The sequence below is a fragment of the Haliotis rufescens genome, unplaced genomic scaffold, assembly GCF_023055435.1.
Source record: "Haliotis rufescens isolate VD_foot unplaced genomic scaffold, xgHalRufe1.0.p SCAF_6, whole genome shotgun sequence".
Lineage (NCBI taxonomy): Eukaryota > Metazoa > Mollusca > Gastropoda > Lepetellida > Haliotidae > Haliotis > Haliotis rufescens.
Genome location: NW_025964334.1, coordinates 37,734,399 through 37,755,303, shown reverse-complemented (window position 1 = coordinate 37,755,303; position 20,905 = coordinate 37,734,399). Strand labels below are relative to the sequence as shown.

At 41.8% G+C, this 20,905-nt stretch overlaps 1 protein-coding gene across 2 annotated transcripts; it reads left to right on the top strand.

The window, feature by feature from the left end:
- The first annotated feature begins 289 nt into the window (after positions 1-289).
- On the top strand, positions 290-20,905 carry LOC124145840 (cell death-inducing p53-target protein 1 homolog). 2 transcript variants are annotated; one of them, XM_046515795.2, is made up of 4 exons: positions 290-433; positions 16,906-17,086; positions 18,067-18,244; positions 19,437-20,905. In XM_046515795.2, the coding sequence occupies exons 2-4, from the start codon at positions 16,924-16,926 to the stop codon at positions 19,546-19,548; spliced, it is 453 nt and encodes a 150-aa protein (XP_046371751.1). In that variant the 5' UTR covers positions 290-433; positions 16,906-16,923; the 3' UTR covers positions 19,549-20,905. The 2 variants fall into 2 exon arrangements, with proteins under 2 accessions (XP_046371751.1, XP_046371752.1); XM_046515796.2 differs by lacking the exon at positions 290-433 and adding an exon at positions 12,056-12,080.

Below are 20,905 nucleotides of genomic sequence, written 5' to 3'. Positions count from 1 at the left end.
GCTACCAGTAATAATATTGTTATCGAAAGATCCTTGTCTACCAAAGGTTAATAATGTCTCAACATTCAACACATACCCACTCTTCATTCACCGCACCCGTCGGCTGATCTCGCAACACGCTGTTGTAAATCTCAAAAACAAACACATCTCTCCAGTCAGAAAAAAATTATTCCTAACCCAAGTTGAAATTTCTCACAGTATATAAAACCTATTATCTTCTTGTAGTAAAGGAATATTGCGACAACAAACTGAACAACTCAGATGAGAGATTTTATTTTGTAATTGCGAAAGCGACAAGTATCTATTTACTCAACCAGGAAGCTCTGACGTGTTTTGCACACGGCACGCACTTATCTCGCAACGCAGGGCCCAGCCAAGCGTACACCAGACGGCAATCGGTATTTAGGATACTGCTTTGACATCGTTCGCTCAGGTAAGTTCACTCAAACTAAAGTCCTATTAGGTGTAATTCCTCTATATGGAACCTCCTTGATATATACTTGCTGTTATAGGAATGGACTTGAGGCTTGTGTATAGTTGTTTCCGAGAGAAATCTGCTGGCGTTCACTGAATACGTTTGGTATTCGACAGCTTACCGATGACCTGTATAAGGGCAGTGAGCAGGAACGACAGATACTGTTAATGGCTAGATGTTGTTTATGTATGAGGCTTGAATACGCCTTGAGATCTAGATCCACTCATACTATGGATAAAACTGGGAGGGGATTTACACGTTTCACACTGGAGTTGATAACCTGGTACGGTTATCACTTAGTGGATTGTTGAGATTTCTTTTGTTATGGTTTTCCATTATAAAAACGTGATAGTGAAATTTGATTTTATTTGATTGATTATTTTTTAATTTCCCATCTGTCTATTGAACAGACACATTGGTTACTAACTAGGAGATTAGGGGATTCATTGAGTTATATATACTATGATTTCAGATTGAGAACTATATTTGATTATCAGTATTTAGCGTTTCTGTCAACACATTGATAACCATAATCATCACAATCACCATTACACGGCACATGCAGGATGTGCTGCCAGGTATGTGGACGTCATATTACGTGAACTCTGTTTTCTAAACAGTGAAAAAAAATATAAATTTGATTCAACAAGTGCTCGTTCTGAATACAGGAATCTCACAGCTTGGTAAAAATTTACAGTTTCACAAACTTATTTTTATTCTTGATTGTATTTATTTGATGAAGTCACATGGAAGTGGTCGAACTAGCTGCCATGTATGGCGTAAACAAACACGCCTACAGTGCTATTTTAGCAACACATTTAGACAGATCGGTGAAAGGATTTTTAACAATAAGCTAGAGGCCATTACGTTACCTTTGTCAGAGACCATGCCTCATATAAGGGTAGATTTCGCTCGATGGTACAGATATGGGTAGGGCCCCGTTATAACGCTACTGTTTATGCCGACTATTTACCCGTGTTGGTACTGAGCGAAGACATGGTATGACGAATTAATTGTCCGATATATTTACATTATGGAAACAAATTGGCTTGTAAAAGGTGTGAGCCTTTCAAACCGCGACGTCAAAATGTCCATAGAATGTCGGTTGAGTGTAGTTTGTATGGTTGGGACAGCATTGAATTCGAAGCATCCGTGCGATGTAGTCTCCTAAGTGAGCTAAGAACGCACATCGAAAACACAGACCCGGATATTGTTAAACGTTGTTAAATAATAATAATAATAATAATAGTAATAATAGTAATAATTGTGGTGATGGTGACAATAATAATAATACATGACTATTGTGTGTGTTCATTGTTTAATAAGGAAAATGTAGTATGATAAGGATATGCAGAAAACAATCGTATTTCGGTTCCGCCTCCCGCAAATAAGTGCGAGGACATAAACCCACGTATCTCGTGATCTAAAACAAAGACCAGATGTCAGAAACACCCGATAACATTATTCATGCCGACAACGCACATCCATAAACAAACTACTCCATACTTAAACCAGACATTTATATTACACTATATGAACCGTCATATTTATATTTAGCTTCAGACAAAGCTGTGAGTTTGTGGAGAATGTCTGAGTAACGCAACAATACCACATGGGGTGCGTGTTACTTCATACACACATGCCGAGTATGCTTTGTGTTTACAATTAGTGGGTTTCGAGATTCACATAAATCAACATCGTAGCCCGTATTGCCCCGAGCCGTGGGACGAATTACGGACTGGCGTGTACTGTGTCAGCAACATCATGTCAGAGTATTTCGTCTAGAGGATGATGGAGCGGTATGATGCTGAGTATTGGATTTGTTTGTTTGTTGTTTAATGCCGCGCTCAGCAATATACTAGCTATATGACGGCTGTCAGGGAATAACCGAGTCTGGACCAGACGGTGATTGCTACTATGAGAGGTTCATCCTGTTGGGGTACGTTGTCACGCCATTATCCAGTCATCGAGCTTGACCACCCGATCCATTTAAGTCTCGTCGTACAACAAACACAGGCTACATGGGACTGATTCCAAGACATAAGGGGAGTGAGTGAACGAGTGAGTGAGTTTGGTTTAACATCGCTTTGCACTTATATCATCTTAGAATTATGATTTAAATTAATAATCAATGTCCCAGAGACTTGTGCAAGTCTATAGAAGTTATCATGCGAGCGTGTTTGGGGATGGTAAATATCCTGCATTAGGATTAAACATTGTATTTAGCGAACCTGTATCCTTAATACAGGATATTACCATCCCCAAACACACAAGCGTGATAACCTCTTTATCATATAATGTCATTCTTTAATTCTGTGCTTGAAAATCGCTTTCCCTCTCTCAAAAACATTACCTAAACATTGCGAGTTTTCCTGGAATGCGAGCATTAATATTTATTACGTCACAGGGTAAGTGATGTGTCAGTCGGACAGTGACAGTAGCCAATATAGTTCCAACTGAAATCTGTTTGTTATACACTGGCTTAGCAACATATACGCAAAACAGCAATTGTTTTTACTTGCATTTCGCGGCAATCCATCGGTCTGTTCGCTAGGGTAACTGCCCTTTGTCAAAGGGAAGCTACTCTAACCCTAGTCTATGAGACGTCACGGCCACGTTCAGACGTTGTTGACAGTCGGTCTGTGCTGTCACAACGATAAACAGTGCAATCAGGTGTACACACAGCGACAAAACGAAACAAGGTAACAATTCAAACATATTTCGGCCAAATCCAACTATTATAATTTGTGGAAAAAGTTTCAAGCCGCAGAGGTCTACAAGCACAGATATGGCTACTGATCCCGCTTGGCTAGGCCTAGTGCCCTCGCAAAATTGTTTCGAAATTTATATTTCCAAAGTTGCCAAAACTTATAAAATGCCTTAGCTACGTCACAGCTAGACACTGATTTTAAGTATATTAGACTGTTCATTTGATAATGATAACAGTTATCTCTGTAGTTTATCCAGATTCCCGATGGTTAATTCTGACTCGATTGCCGAATGACGACGCCATGTTTGTTTATAAACACTGAAAGTAGTCCCTACTTGACCTTTGATATTTGCATCTCTATCCGCATATGACCCCAACGGATATCGTTTTTATCCGTTGGCTTTATCCTGCCGAGAAACCTACCCATTATATGATAAACCAAAATATCACCCGGGTCCCACCCCATAAAGCGATAGCAGCGCTCAGACGTTAAGGTATATGGGTTTCTGATAGTTTTAGCGCTAAGATCGTTTCGTGAACAAGGCCCTGGTGTCTTGGACATTTGTCAAAAGCAGTGCCATAAATAGAATGGGTGGTGTATATTTCACATTATCATATAATGGATAGGTTTCTCGGTAAGATAAAGCCAACGGATAAAGCGATATCCATCGAGTCTATTAACCATCGGGAATCCGGAGAAATTACTGGGATAATTGTTGTCATTATCAAAAGAAAAGTCTAATATACTGAACATCAATGACGTAGTTGAGGCATTTTACACGTTTTGGCAACTTTGGAGATATATATTGCGAAACAATTTAGCGAGGACACTAGCCCAGCGGGCTCAGTTTCCATATCTGTACTTGTTGACCCCTGCGGTTTCCCCAAATTAAACAGTTGGATTTGGCCAAATATGTCCTTGTTTCGTTTTGTCGCTGTGTGTAATCTGAGTCACTTAAAAAAATTCGTAACGTCATGACAGGACAGACAGACTCTAAACAAACGTGACGTCTCATAGACTAGGGTTAGAGTAGCTTCCCTTTGATAAAGGGCAGTTGCTCAAGCGGACAGACTGATGGATTGCCGCGAATGGCAAGTAGAAACAATTTAATTTGTGTAGGCCATTGTTGTATTGCCTATATGTTGATACGTCACTGTACACTGGAGCTATATTGACTGTCACTGTCCGACTGACACATAACTTACCTTCTGGCGTAATATATATTACGACACACATTCCAGGATAACTTGCAATGTTTAGGTACTGTTTGCGGGGTTCGGAAGAGATATTTCGAGCATAGAACATTGAATTATATGATAAAGTGTTTATCACGCTCCTTAATACAATGTTTATTCCTAATACAGGATATTTACTATCCAATAAGAGCATTTCGACACACCATCACCACGACGTTGAGGTCAGTGAATTCTGACACTTTTATGTGGGCTGAGAAGTCAAATCTCCCCCTATTTATAGTATAATCACGCCATGGCCATTGCGCAATTGCAGCAAAGTATCACTCGTGCGAACGTCCGACTACTATATATTCGCTGACAATACATACACAGAACACTTCCTGGTGTACGACTGGAATAAGCTGCGTTTTTGACTTAATCCTGTTTCTGTGCAGTGTTTTCAGGCAAGTTGGTTTATTAACGCGTACCTCCTGCATGTCAGTGTCTTGCTGGGGAAGAACCTAGGCCCTAAAATAACTATGACGAAGTCCTGGCCCACTGTCGATGTGCCCAGCAACTGCACATGAATGTTGGCGGTCGGGTCCAGTTACGTCATGTCATATGATACACACATTGGCTCGTTAAATATGATGTTATTACTATGAGCTCGTAAATAATTTTTACTCTCGGGGAGACTGCAGGAAACGGGAGGACAGATGTGTGCTGTCGAGTCATTCATGTAACTTAGATCAACGAAGCAGTTATGTTATATTCTATTGGGTTGGGTCCGCCTGATGGTATGTTATTTTATGGTATGGTATGGTATGGTATGGTATGGTATGTGGGTTGAGTTGGGTGAGTTAGGGTGGGATGGGCTGTTGGTGTGTCGATGGACGATGGCGTTCAATCTCACATTAGAAACTCAATGGATCCCAGGTTATTATTTTATCACTACCCGTGTGCATTGCAATTTACATGGCACGACAACTCTCAACGCATGAACTGTCAACAATCAACTATAGACCGACAAGGGCCGCCGGGGTACAAAACTTCCTCCAGACTGTACCGAAATTACCAGCTGTCGTCGCAAGCATTTTACTCCTAGATCATTCATTGCTCTTAATATTACCAGGGGATTTTTGTTCATGGCAGAGCTTCGCGTTACGATACTTATTCTCCAAGTGCTGACCTTTACAATAACACTGTAGCGTAACATCTTTATGTCTCGGGGTGTTATTGCTTATAACGTTTACCCGGCCATGAGTTGTGATCCAGCTGTGCAAACAGTCTGATAGACGTCGCATGTATCGCTGTACCAGATGCGGACCGTGGATTCAGTGGTGACGATTCATTTCTGGTGTACGTCTGTTATGGATATCATCATCGAATTAGGTAATTCATCTGCAGTATGTCGCTCCGTTTGCCATCCGTGAAGGTAGTTAGTTCAGTAATCTTTTTTCAGTTGAAGCCCTGATTAAACATTCAGTACGATTACTATCCATTAAAAGTGGATTTAGAATATATATATGGTGCAACAATATTCCAGCAATATATCGGCGGGGAACACCAGAAATAGGCTTACAGCACTACCTATATGGGGATTCGAACCCGAGTTCTAAGTTTGACGATGGGACGCTTTAACACTAGGCTACCCTAACGCCCCAAAAACGGTGGGAACAATTTTAGTGGATTTGGTATTTAATGTTTTTGGATTTTTGCAATATTATTTTGAACAGCACTGGTTAGCCTAATCGAACTATTCAAAGACGTATATAGATATATACACGTCTTTGAACTGTTCAGTACACATGCCGCATAGCTGTTTTATGACTGCATGTTAGTGATCAATAGTGTGTTCATCGATCCAGACGACGGGTAGGTTCACAATTAATTATCCCGATATCTGAAAAAGATTTGGTCGCCCGTGGTGGTAATCTGCATTTTGTTTATTTAGTCAAAAGGTTTAGTCCCCATTTGCGACAGCAGAACACATTCACAGAGGAGCTGCGTGACAGCTATGTTAGCTCACGATTAAAGTTATACAGCAGTTACAACAGAGTGTACCAAAGAGAGTATTTTAAAGGTGGCTTCTCTCCTCGTCTTGTCTTCACTGTGTAGCGTATCCGTGACATTCGACACAAATGAGCAACCCCTTTGACAGATAAGACGTGACCTAGAAGGGAGGGCTTCGCAGGTAACGCTGACATGTTACTGAACAAAGTCCAAGAGGACATTTGTGAAGATGACCGATGTAACCTAACCTCGGTAGGCTTGCAGCCCAGGTTGTCGCGTAGCAATCCTCTGCGTGAGCATTCTTCCAGTACGAGTGTGTCAGGGACGTTTAAGTGACATTAAACATGGTGAGGAAAGGCTGAATTGCAGCTTGTTTACTATGTTGTTATTGCAACACATAGCATGTAAATATGTACTCTTTGCTGACCAAGCAACGCCTTTACTCCATAAAGGCAAAACATATTGAAGTCAGTTCAGTTTAGTCAACCAATCCCCTAAATCGATGGGCAAAAGAAAGTATACACTCATGTATGATAATAGCTAAAGTGGAACAAGAAATTGTTATTCGATGGTGATGTATTTGATACGGGTGTCATAGTTATGTGTTTGGGTCTTACGTTTGCTGTTTTCGGCGACTTTTTTCAGCCTAGTAACGTTTTGATGACGTGTGTTGTTGGTTTCTTTCTATCCTTCACACAATACCATCGTCGCACACATGAATTGTCATGTTCCATATAATACTAGTATCTACATGCTTCCAGCTGGCGTAGGAACTTGTGGGTAGTTTTGTTGTTAAAGCGTTCGCTCGTCACGACGAAGGCCCGGGTTCGATTCCCGACATGGGTACAATGTTTGAGGCCATTTCTGGTGTCCCCATCGTGATATTTCTTGAATATTGCTAAAAGCGGAGTAAAAGTAAAAAACCAACTCACTCACTCCAGCAGGCATACTCATCGTTGCCAACTAGTTGCAGGACATCTAATCTGAAATATATCACCTTTTGCTTTGCGACACTGATGCAAATATTTGAACCAGAATTTCCTAGATTAGGCAGATTGCAAGTAAATTGTTAAAGGGGTTACAGGTATGAATAAATAGCTGCAAATAAGTTTTACTTTAAATCAAAAAACGATGACGAGGTACACACTGTGAAAGAGGCTATTGTTAATCAAAATGTACGGAAGGGACTTTAGCAATGTAATTACATTAAAACCATTTCGTAAAAGTAATATTACAATTTGCATGTTTATTCAATTCGCCCACTGTGATATAACGGCAAAAAGTTCCTATCAGCGTCAAGACCCGTGAAGATCCGGGTTAGAATAGGTCTTCAGCAACCCATGCTTGTCGGAAAATGCGACTAAAGGGATCGGGTGGTCAGGCTCGCTGACCTATTTGATGCATGTCACCGTGGTCCAATGGCGTAGATCTATGCTCATGGTCCAGACTCGAATATTCACAGAGCGCCGTCATATAGCAGGAGTGTGGCGTAAACAACAAACAAGTATCAGCGTCATGTATGTATGTTATACGATCAAGCGGAAGCTACTCTTCGTCATATACCGTCAGGATGACGTCATAACACTGAAACAGGGCATTGCATTTCAATATGGCGTCGCCGTAAAGATGAAGGAACTTTTTTGAGAAGCTGTTTCTTTCATAATTAATTAAGGAAGTTGTTATCCATACATTGTGTCTACTTTGTCGACAGATACTGTATTGAAATGTTCGCGGTACTCTTGCGTGATACAAGCAAATATAAGCAGTTGGCTGCATGCGTGGTGTCTGTACCTGATGTTGAGTGAGTGAGTATGGTTTTACGCCGCTTTTAACAATATTCCAGCAATGTCGCGACGGGGGACACAAGAAATGAGCTTCACACATTGTGCCCTGAGGGGAATCGAACTTTGGTCTTCAGCGTGACGAGCGAACTTTTAACAACTAGGCTAACCCACGGCTCCCCGATGTAGAGAAAGTTTGAACTAAATGTATGGAATAGTTATAGAATTTCTATTTCACTTTATCGTATTTATAATTAACATGTGGAGTTAGGCATATTGATATATTGTTTCTCACAAAATACAATACTGAACGGATAGCGATAATGGATAGTTATCCCCCTTTCAAGTTGGAATGTTGATTAAAGATTTATTTTTTTTCGATGAAGATAAGTGTACAGAAAGTTACCCGAAATACATGTCTGAAGCAGACGATAACGAGCTCTTCTGTTTGAAGACTTCACAATCTTCGTTGCAGGATGTGACCGACAACAAACAAACATTTCAGCGATTGCCAATAATCAGATATATAGAGTAAACATTTGGCACTTAACTCATGGGCTGTGTGTTGATGTTAAATATTTCAAGGCAGTAATTAACTGAGTTGTGTAGTATTGTACTATCAGTGGACCAATGGAACAATCCAATGTCAGAGGGTGAGACCTTTGCCTGCGTGACACCAGTAATGTGTAGAACCCAAATGAAACGTTAATCAGTTTATAAATGGGACTAGAGTTTACATAATATATGTAGTATCGTGTTGGGATTGTAACAAGCATACCCCTTCACCATGCAACTGAAAGGGAAACGTTCACCTGCCCGACTTGTGAGATTTAAGTACATCATCTAAACGGTCTGAAATTCTGATAACCTCAGGATACTCTTACCCTTAGACAACACTGCCTGAGGCTAGCGTGTTGTGCTGTTTTACCTCCAAGTCCACGATGTATCTAGGTAAATTTTATCTGTTTTATCTTTCATGATATCTGGTCTTACACCAGTAATATGTTATACATAGCTGGAGGTGTTGAATTCAGGAAACTAGCATTTTCACTACTACTACTACTATTGAGTTACATCTGTGTTAGAAACCACGGACAGTCGGACACCGCCTGGTGTCTACTACTGTCATGTGTTTCCACAGCTGTCACGGACAAATACAATCCATTGATATACATAGATGAACCAATGATTATAACCCAGCTGTTGTGAGCCCTAGCATTTCGTCTATAAATCTTCACCAGCTACTTCAAGCTTGCAGGGCCACGCCATCCCCATGTACAAGTAGATATTGCCTGTGGTGGTACTTGACTACGGAAGCAATCACTATGACCGGATGTTGAGTCACTGCAAATAGTTATAACGCATATGCTGGAGAGACAGTTCATGCATCGAAAGCATGGCCATGTCAGCCTTCGAACTGCACGCTTGTCCGCTGACCCAGATTACTGAGTCGTACCGAGGACAATTAAAACGTCAATGATGGTAATCCTCATTGAATTCTGTACCGTGACGGAACTTGAATTCCTTACCAAGTTTGAATTTACTACAACCTATGGACGTGGGTTCGAATCCCAGATTGGCCATTATTATGTTTCTAGGTTTGTCAGCACTATGCCCATCGTTGGATTCACAAATGTGATAAACGCCTGAGAATTGCATCACTTCCGGTTTCCCTCAAACCTGAATTCGACACGCCGGGATAAACATATTTACTTGTTCAAATTCACACCGCATTTGAAAATATTTTTTTGGGACATTTTGACATGCCACAGAACTGATCTGATATGTAAATTTACGTATGTACAAGTTGTTAACGATCGATGACATTATGGCGCGACTGGTTAACTGAAGTCTTACGAAAACATCGTGTGTTCTTTTCAAGTAGTGTATTTCTTTTTTTCGTACACCATACACACCCACCCACACAGAGCCTCTCCCCACATCTAGTTACTCTACCGACCGCCTCCGTGGTCTAGTGGTAGAGCGTCCGCCCGGAGAGCGGAAGGTCCGGGGTTCGATCCCCGACCGCGTCATACCAAAGACGTTAAAAGATGGTACTTGTTGCTACCCTGTCTGGCGCTCGGCATTAAGGGGCTAAAACAAGGACTGGTCGGCTCGGAGTCAGTATACTGTGTCTGAGTGGGGTATTCATGTTAAACTGCGGCATTGTATCTCAGTGGGCTAGCACTATAAATCGGCATCAGTCCGGACTAGTACAAGCAGCCACACACACACACACACACGTGCATGCACGTCGCTATAAAAGTGCAATAATCTTGGACGCGACGTTAAACCCCATTTCACCCCACATCTATTTACTCTACCCGGTGGTCTGGCAAAACATCAGGCTTTATATGACCAGACACGATAACCCGTTCAATAAGGAATTTATAGCTGGATATACTACTATTGTGTTAAACAGAAATATATAGGTCATGACAGAGGAAGGCCTGTCAAGGTTGTCTATGTTAGATGAATCGATAAATAATATTTACCATGATCCCAGCCCCGTGGCGAGGCGACCAAATGGATTGGGTTATCAGGCTCGGAGACTTGAATGATGGTTGCATGACATCGTATCCCGACAGCGTGGATCGGTGCTCGTAATATCGATCACTGGTTTGTCAGGTACAGACTCGTTTATGTACAGGCCACCGTCATACACCTAGAAAAGTGCTTGGTGCGACATTAAACACCAAACAAGCCATGATGCCTGGTTTGTGATGCTGTATGGTATAACGTTCTGCAATGTTAGAACTAATGGTGGCCTGTTGTAGTAGAAGTCGCAGAAAATATGGCGTAAATTTACTGGAATAAATGTGGTACCATGTGGTGCATATTCCCTAACAACAATGTTGGAAAGTGCGAATATTTGGCGAGTATTTGGTCATAGTGTTTCAGTACCGTGATATACACTTTTATCTCGTTCACAAACACCGCACACGCACACACGCACGCACACACACACACACACACACACACACACACACAGAGTTAACCCATTTATCGTAACCCATAATTGATAACATTGGGTGCCAATGGATACAGCATTGGCATGTGCATTACCCACCAATAACACTGTGCCTCCATGGCTACAGCAAACATATACATTGTATGGAGAACAGCCAGGCGATCACTAATAGAGACCGGGCTGACGATTCACCTTTTTACTGTGGTACCATGTCACGCATGTTGTGTATATTCCTCCGATAACATCGTTGACAAGGGTGTCAGATTACACATGTAGCATGGGCTGGTAACAGACTGCGATGATGATGATGATAATGATGATAATGCTTCTTAAGAAGCTTATGGTGATGGCTGATGGGTCCTGATCCTAATGGTTATGATCATAATGATAATGGTCTTGTTGAATGATGTGTGTGAGGCTGGCTTGGGATTAATTTGATGATTGTAATGGTTTTGATAGTGACGATAATGGTCGATCAACTTTCACAGCGGCAACATTATAGGTCATCAGCACTTAAGCGGCTTCTGATAGAATTGGTTGGTCAAGGTCGGTGACTTGGTGGCCACCGTACCCCGACGGCTTTGATCGTCTGGTCCAGACTCGCGTCATATAGCTGGAATAGTGCTTAGTGTGGCGTTACACAATAAACAAGGAACTAGGCAACGTAATACCGGTTATACCAGTCCTGTATTTCGGGTTCCCGGAGAGAGGCTTAGCTGACATCGTTACGCTGTGCCGACTGTGAAACTCTCCTTGTTACTCGTCAGGTCTAACTTACTGACGTCATTACAGACTCACTACGCGACCCCGCTAGGTCACAGTGACCTAGTTGAATTATGATCTTGCAAGTGGTGGTGTAGCATACAACAGTGCAACACGGCTTGCCACGAATGGCCTTGTAAACTAGGCCGTGGGATCTAGTGTGAGGATGGTGGTGTATGCATCTTGACCTCGGTAACGTCAGATTTGTTTTGTTTGTTGTCTAACGTTTCAATACTCCAGCTGTATGACGGCGTCCTGTAAATAATCAGCCAAGTTGGCCAGCCAGACCACTTTAAGTGCCTCTAACGACCATACAATTCCAACCCAGACCCCACTGGCTTCACGCTGTTTCTACCAACACGAAGCATTTCACTACAAACGTTATCTCGATGTTTGTTTATATAAAGGGGATGTTTTTGTCGTTCTATCTCCATATTCCTATATGTGCACCATACTGGGAAATGTGTATATCTAAAAAACAATTACTATGTAAACATTATATAATATTTATGAACTTCGTTGAAAGAACCTGTACTGCATACGTATGTTCCTATATAATATGAGGACCAATTCATCCAGTTATATACTGGTACATCTGGAAATTCTGCTGATACACCGTCCCACTGGGAGCATGTTGTGGCTCTGCCGGCTCAATCTCTCCAGACATTCCTGACATACATCAGCGTATAACACATCTCGAACAAGTGGCCTTTCACTTGGGCCAGACGCCGCCAGTCTGACCTTGTACAATCTGTAACAACTAGTCATCCTGATCGAGCTGTGAACTAATTGAATTATTCTCACGGTGTTTATCTGCGAGTAAGCTAGGATATGGTTGTGAGGAATTTCTTTGGCTCTGTCTTTGTCAGGAATTTTGTTCAGAACATGATATTTGAAATTAGAATTGGGTTGTTAAGGTGGCTGCTAAATGTAAGTTTAAGTAGACTATTACCTGGTGACGCCAACATATTCAATGGAACCTATATCTGTGGGTGGCCTCGTGCCATACGGCGTGCCCAACCTGTGCTGACTCGGGACTACTTGTTTCTGAGTTATCTTCGGATGATCCGACTCGCCAAAAATATTGCTTGTTCGTTGTTTAAAGCCGCACTTAGCAACATTCCAGCTATATGGCGGTGTCCTGTTGATATATCGAGTTTGGAGCAGAGAAACTAGTGATTGACATTATGAGCAACGGTCCGGAATCCCCACGTTGTTGTTCTGTTCGCGTCGCTTGAGATGTTATTTTTGTATGGTAGTGTACAATAATGTCAGTCTATAAATAAAGGAGTCTGGTTCTTATCTTCACCATGAAAAACCCCGCCTACCTGAATGTGTGTGTGTGTGTGTGTGTGTGTATGTGTGTGTGTGTGCGTGCGTGTGTGTTATATACACACATTATTGTCAATTTATATGAGTACTTAACAATGGATTAATGATAAAACATAATAATGATCATTAATGATTAATGCTATTCAATTACTGTCAAATTAATGCAAATTATGATATCATTACTCCAATTCATGATATTAATGTAATTAATAATATCAGTAATCACATATAGCAATAGTTATTAATAATTTTAATGTCTTGAGAACACATATCATGATTACATCTATTTGATTTTATAAGGCTGTTGGGGTTTTGGAACAATCTATTTTTTCCTCATCTATATTCAACATACTGACAACAAACTATGCATTTGGGCATATTTATGAACCAAATAATCATTTATGAAAATTCCCTCCCAGCATTGGTGTGTGCTTTACCAACCAATAACACTTTGACTCCATGGATACAGCATTGGTATATGCTTTACCCACCAATATCACTGTGACTCCATGGATACAGCATTGGTGTGTGCTTTACCTACCAATGACACTGTGACTTCATGGCCACAGCATTGGTGTGTGCTTTACCCACCAATAACACTGTGACTTCATGGCTATAGCATTGGTATGTGCTTTACCCACCATTAACACTGTGACTTCATGGATACAGCATTGGTATGTGCTTTACCCACCAATAACACTGTGACTCCATGGCTACAGCATTGGTGTGTGCTTTACCCACCAATAACACTGTGACTTCATGGATACAGCATTGGTGTGTGCTTTACCCACCAATAACACTGTGACTTCATGGCTACAGCATTGGTGTGTGCTTTACCCACCAATAACACTGTGACTCCATGGATACAGCATTGGTGTGTGCTTTACCCACCAATAACACTGTGACTTCATGGCCACAGCATTGGTGTGTGCTTTACCCACCAATAACACTGTGACTCCATGGATACAGCATTGGTGTGTGCTTTACCCACCAATAACACTGTGACTTCATGGCCACAGCATTGGTATGTGCTTTACCCACCAATAACACTGTGACTCCATGGCTACAGCATTGGTGTGTGCTTTACCCACCAATAACACTGTGACTTCATGGCCACAGCATTGGTGTGTGCTTTACCTACCATTAACACTGTGACTCCATGGATACAGCATTGGTATGTGCTTTACCTACCAATAACACTGTGACTTCATGGCCACAGCATTGGTGTGTGCTTTACCCACCATTAACACTGTGACTTCATGGCCACAGCATTGGTGTGTGCTTTACCCACCAATAACACTGTGACTCCATGGATACAGCATTGGTGTGTGCTTTACCCACCATTAACACTGTGACTTCATGGATACAGCATTGGTATGTGCTTTACCAAACCATTAACACTGTGACTCCATGGATACAGCATTGGTATGTGCTTTACCAAACCATTAACACTGTGACTCCATGGATACAGCATTGGTATGTGCTTTACCCACCAATAACACTGTGACTTCATGGCTACAGCATTGGTGTGTGCTTTACCCACCAATAACACTGTGACTCCATGGATACAGCATTGGTATGTGCTTTACCCACCAATAACACTGTGACTTCATGGCTACAGCATTGGTGTGTGCTTTACCCACCAATAACAATGTGACTCCATGGATACAGCATTGGTGTGTGCTTTACCTACCAATAACACTGTGACTTCATGGCCACAGCATTGGTGTGTGCTTTACCCACCAATAACACTGTGACTTCATGGCTATAGCATTGGTATGTGCTTTACCCACCATTAACACTGTGACTTCATGGATACAGCATTGGTATGTGCTTTACCCACCAATAACACTGTGACTTCATGGCTACAGCATTGGTGTGTGCTTTACCCACCAATAACACTGTGACTCCATGGATACAGCATTGGTATGTGCTTTACCCACCAATAACACTGTGACTCCATGGATACAGCATTGGTGTGTGCTTTACCCACCATTAACACTGTGACTTCATGGATACAGCATTGGTATGTGCTTTACCCACCAATAACACTGTGACTTCATGGCTACAGCATTGGTGTGTGCTTTACCCACCAATAACACTGTGACTCCATGGATACAGCATTGGTATGTGCTTTACCCACCAATAACATTGTGACTTCATGGCTACAGCATTGGTATGTGCTTTACCCACCAATAACACTGTGACTCCATGGATACAGCATTGGTGTGCGCTTTACCCACCAATAACACTGTGACTTCATGGCTACAGCATTGGTGTGTGCTTTACCCACCAATAACACTGTGACTCCATGGATACAGCATTGGTATGTGCTTTACCCACCAATAACACTGTGACTCCATGGATACAGCATTGCTGTGTGCTTTACCCACCAATAACACTGTGACTCCATGGATACAGCATTGGTATGTGCTTTACCCACCAGTAACACTGTGACTCCATGGATACAGCATTGGTGTGTGCTTTACCCACCAATAACACTGTGACTTCATGGATACAGCATTGGTATGTGCTTTACCCACCAATAACACTGTGACTCCATGGATACAGCATTGGTATGTGCTTTACCCACCAGTAACACTGTGACTCCATGGATACAGCATTGGTGTGTGCTTTACCCACCAATAACACTGTGACTTCATGGATACAGCATTGGTATGTGCTTTACCCACCAATAACACTGTGACTTCGTGGATACAGCATACATATACATTGTATGTAGAACAGTTGGGCGATCACTAATAGAGCCCAGGCTGACGATTCACCTTTCACATTCGTCACCACTCGCCCCTTTCCGTAACCTGCAAGAAAACGTCTTGTCACGGAATAACACGAGTTGGTCACGAATGACCTTTTTACAGTGGTACTGTTGTGTATATTGCTCCGAGTACGTCGTTGACAAGGGTGTCAGATTACACTCATGTAGCATGGGCTGGTAACAGACTGTTCAACGAGATTAACATATATATTACGAGGATGGTACAGTGATTAAATGAAAAATATATTTAGAGATTATTGGGAGAGATTATGTGTCATACTAATTTCACGAAACGATTGAAACAATTTTTTGAAATATGTTTGCAGTACATTTGTTTGTAATTTCGTTGCGCCAGGAGATTCTGGGTTAGAATAGGTCCCCTACGGTCAGGCTGTGATTGGTTGATTGGGTAACCCCGACGGCGTGGCTCGTTGCTCACACTATGAAACCCCAATGTTTATCTGGACAGCGGAAGGTCGGTTGTTCGAACCCCGTTCGCGTCATATTAAAAGATGCTACTTGTTACCCTACCTGCCCGGTCGGCTAGGATTGAGAATACTGTGTCTGAGTGGGGCGTCCTTATTAAACTGGGCAATAAAACCGACATTAGTCCTGACTAGTACAAGTAGCCACACACACACGTGCATACACGTCGCTATGTATGTGCAATAATCTTGAACGAGACGTTAAACCCCATTTCACCTTACCTCAACATTGTGAGCTGATAGAGCTCGCGGGTCGGGTTAATTTACAGTACAAACTACAATGCTGTCTCGTCTTATGATGTCGGTATTGCTAAACCAGAATGTTACCATATCACTTATCAACTGCTCATGTTTAACCACATACAGCAGAGCGCCAATGTTCGCCTTCAGTTATTACATTTGTTTTCTCTGTCTCTTGCAGGTCTCACCAACTTAAGTCATGGCAGACGATAAAACTCCCGGGGGAATGAACCAACCACCCCCTGTTGCCTACCCCCAAGGAGCTCCCCCGCCCTACGGCCAGGGACCCCAACCACAACCTTACCCCCAAGCTGGAGGCTACCCCCAGGCCGGTGCCTACCCCCAAGGACAACAACAGACAAGTATGTCTATGCCTCTAGATTATCATAAATTTTAAGAAACAGTTGTATTGAGAAATGTTGCTGTGATGCATTCCTAGTTATAACAACTCTGGGCATCGGGTCAAAATCATTCCCATTGTATGTCGTGTTAAAGAGATGACAATATGAGGAGTGTTGTCACAGTATTTGACTTTGTTGTTTGGCATCGTATCCCCACGGCTCGACATAAGACATTTCTCATGCTACCAGCTGTCGGCATACTCGTGATATATCTGGAACATACTATGGCGTAAAACAACACTCACTCACCCCATAGGTATGATATTTATTATTATTATTATTATTATTTTATATTTAAAAAAATATTTTTTTTAGTGTGTTCATGGATTTATTGTGACATTATTGGCATGTTTGTAGCATGGCCAGATCAGATATCATAATTTCTTAATAATACATTGTATAGGTATGATATGGTCCATACTAGTGTTTGGATTTACCTATATATTTACAAGCATATGTGGGGCCACTGTGGTAGTCCAGTGGTTAAAGCGTTTTCTCGTCACGCTTAAAGCCACGAGGCTACCCGAACGCCCCTGCACGTTATAGGGAATTGGCTGTAGGATATCAGTTTCAAACACTCTGAAACTCTGATACAAGTTTGTATACTTCATTATACCAGGGCGGTCGGGTAGCCTAGTGGTTAAAGCGTTCGCTCGTCACGCCGAAGACCAGGGTTCGATTCCCGACATGGGTACAACGTGTGAAGCCCATTTCTGGTGTCCCCCGCCGTGATATTGCTGGAATATTGCTATAAGCGGCGTAAAACGATACTCACTCCCTCCACAAAGAGATCGCAGAGCTACGACTGCCGTAAGCCAAGGTTAAAGAATGGGAAATCATCTTAAAGTAGCGCTACGATCGCTTTGTGGAACAGGGCTCTGAACCGTATAATCATGGAATGTTTGCATTGATCATCTAGTACTGTCCCTTCTTTGCTCCAGCCGTGGTGTTACAACAGCCTGGCTATGGCATCGGTCCTGTCCCCGGGTCCGCCATGCGGTACCGCACCGCCCCCGCCCTCATCATCTGCCAGCACTGTAACGCCACCGTGACCACAACTATGACGTATGAGACTGGCCTTCTCACCTGGGCTGCTGCCGGACTCATCTGTCTATTTGGGTAAATAATCTCTGTTTGATAACATGGAAACCAGTAATGTGATGAGTGACACAAAGCAGTATCCAGGGTATATTGTGTCGTTTGTATCGAATAGGACGCAGACATGAAGCTGTAGTGGCGAATAGGTCCCGGGGTATTTAACATCATGGAATGGTCGGAGATGTAATACACGAGTTTATCGAGGATGGTTTAAATATAAGACCTGAAAGCGCCTGAAAGTCATGTGAGCTCATGTCGTGGCACGTGACACCGATTGTCCGTGCGGCAGAAGTTTACATTTTCGACATCTCCTCTGGTCTATCGAGCTGAAACTTTGTATGAATCATCTCAACTATGGTGTCCCTCAATACCGCTCACGGAACTCCGATCCGACATCAAACATGGCCGCAATATTGAAAACAATCAATCTTGCTGCATGTATCGTGAAATTTAATATACGGCAAGAAGCCATCAACATTTAAAGACTTCAACCGTCAATCAACCGTGACCAAGGCTATTACATTCCCCCGGCGGACCATCAAGACCCCAATCAGCCATAATCCCGTTGTTTACATTACATGCTTCATCCTTTGTTTATGCCACTGACTTCACTGATGATTGCCATCAGTACCCTCGTGTGTACATAACAGGCTTCTCTACTCCAGTATAACTATATCTGACATCTACTCCACTGTACAAACATTGCCTCCTACCTGTATATATACTTGTCAACCACACTCTGCATGTCACTTGCTTGCAATTGATAACGGTGTTAGAACCTACACCGAGATGTCGCTCTTAATTGTAATAAAGAAGTTGTTCATCCATAAATTCTTATCCTTACTAACTATGCAGTATGTGGTAAAACATATGATACATTTTTTAGATACTACGACCTTTGCCCTTCACATACTCCTGTTTGTGTAATGATTACCTTTTCGACATCTCCTTTGAGCTATGGTGACTCAAAAAACTGCTCATAGAATTCCCATCCAACTTTGATTAAATCCCCTATTGATTCTTCATAGTTCAAGTGAGCTACAGAGCCCCGTGGCTCTTTTAGTTAGGATTTTATCCAATCTAGAACAGAAATCGCACGAGCACAGATCTCCCACGACACTGAGTACAGTGCCCGGTGTTACCGTCCAAATACAAGCCGGAGACATCAACTGATGAACCACTGTTTGAGATAACCTCTGCCTCTGTCTTCCAGGTGCTGGCTTGGGTGTTGCCTCATTCCCTTCTGCGTGGACGCCAGCAAAGACGTGAACCACTCCTGCCCCAACTGTCAGCAGATAGTGGGAAAATTCCGTCAATTCAGTTAGAAGTCGGGATTCTTCGTTCCTTTACGTGGCCTTATTTCCAATGGGATTTCAATATAGGATTGTCACATCATTTCCTATTCATGTCGATTAAACCGATGCACACATCGTCTGACCAGAACATTGATACAACTTGTCATATAAGGCCACGCTGAATTCCCTCGCATAGACAACATCGGTATTGGCGATAGTGTAAACGCCACGTTCACAATAATAATACATGCGTTATAGATCTATAACATATCTACATATATTTATGCATATTGGTCATAAAATGAAAATCCACATTTATATTGTCATGTTATCGTTAAGATAATGATCTGAAATGGTGCAGCCATGCATTGAAATATATCAACTCTCATCTTACCCCTACGAATATAGACACCAGCAGTATATGCAAAATCTACGTGACCTATATTTTACTAACACCAGTGTATATTCCAATGTACGCATCTGTTTTCAGCATAATTTATTCCCGACGTTGTCTTTTCCCACACTATACACTCCAATTATTCAAAAAAGACTTGCGTATATACGTGTATAATTACTTCTTGGTTCTTTTAATCAGTGGAAAACTTTGTTATTAGAGATCTTGTTAAGATACGTTTGAATATTTGCAACTTTTTTGTTGATCCATAATACACATTCTTACCCGGAGGTAAAAAGGAAGGTACATGCGTCTTATAGGGAGTGTGTGTGTGTGCGTGCGTGCGTGCGTGCGTGCGTGCGTGCGTGCGTGTGTGTGCGCTTGGGGGTAATGGGTAGCTGCTAATGCAGACAATGAGTTTTGTATTTTTATTACAAACTAATTATTTGTTTTTCGGAATTGTTTTCCAAAGTGAGAGATGCGGATGACGATTCAGCTGTTGGTACTGCATGGTGAGAACAGTGCATTATGGATATCATTCTGGTCTGAGCCCAACACCAATAGGGTAGCTATGTTGCTATATAATATTATACAGCTAAGTAAGCAACACCGTTAAATTATTACCAAAAATAACAGTTTATTATTCGAAACAAAATTGAGGATATCCCGAAAAACAAATAGCCAAGTCGTATAACCTAGGCATGAAAACCAGCAGGTAATATGTTTTTACATAGATTTGTTTTAAATATATAACAAATGATTTTATAAAATTGTTGAAGATTATATGTGAAGTACAGAATGACTACTTAATACCATGAGTGTACGCCTGTGGTGGTGGAAACTGTGCGTACTATCGTTTTCTTCTGTTTGGAGTGTGATCAATGAGAATGTACACTTGTGTCTATATCTACCTGTTTTGTGATATTTGTATATAATGAAATTGATGGTCAACTATTGTGACTGAATTGTTTTATAATAAAATCTGTCTTTCCA

Excerpts from the sequence above, each read along its gene's own strand:
- LOC124145840 (XM_046515795.2), top strand. The coding sequence starts at position 16,924 with ATGGCAGACGATAAAACTCCCGGGGGAATGAACCAACCACCCCCTGTT. Across the intron at positions 17,087-18,066 it reads CCAAGGACAACAACAGACAA|CCGTGGTGTTACAACAGCCT; the intron begins GTATGTCTATGC and ends TCTTTGCTCCAG. Across the intron at positions 18,245-19,436 it reads GGACTCATCTGTCTATTTGG|GTGCTGGCTTGGGTGTTGCC; the intron begins GTAAATAATCTC and ends TCTGTCTTCCAG.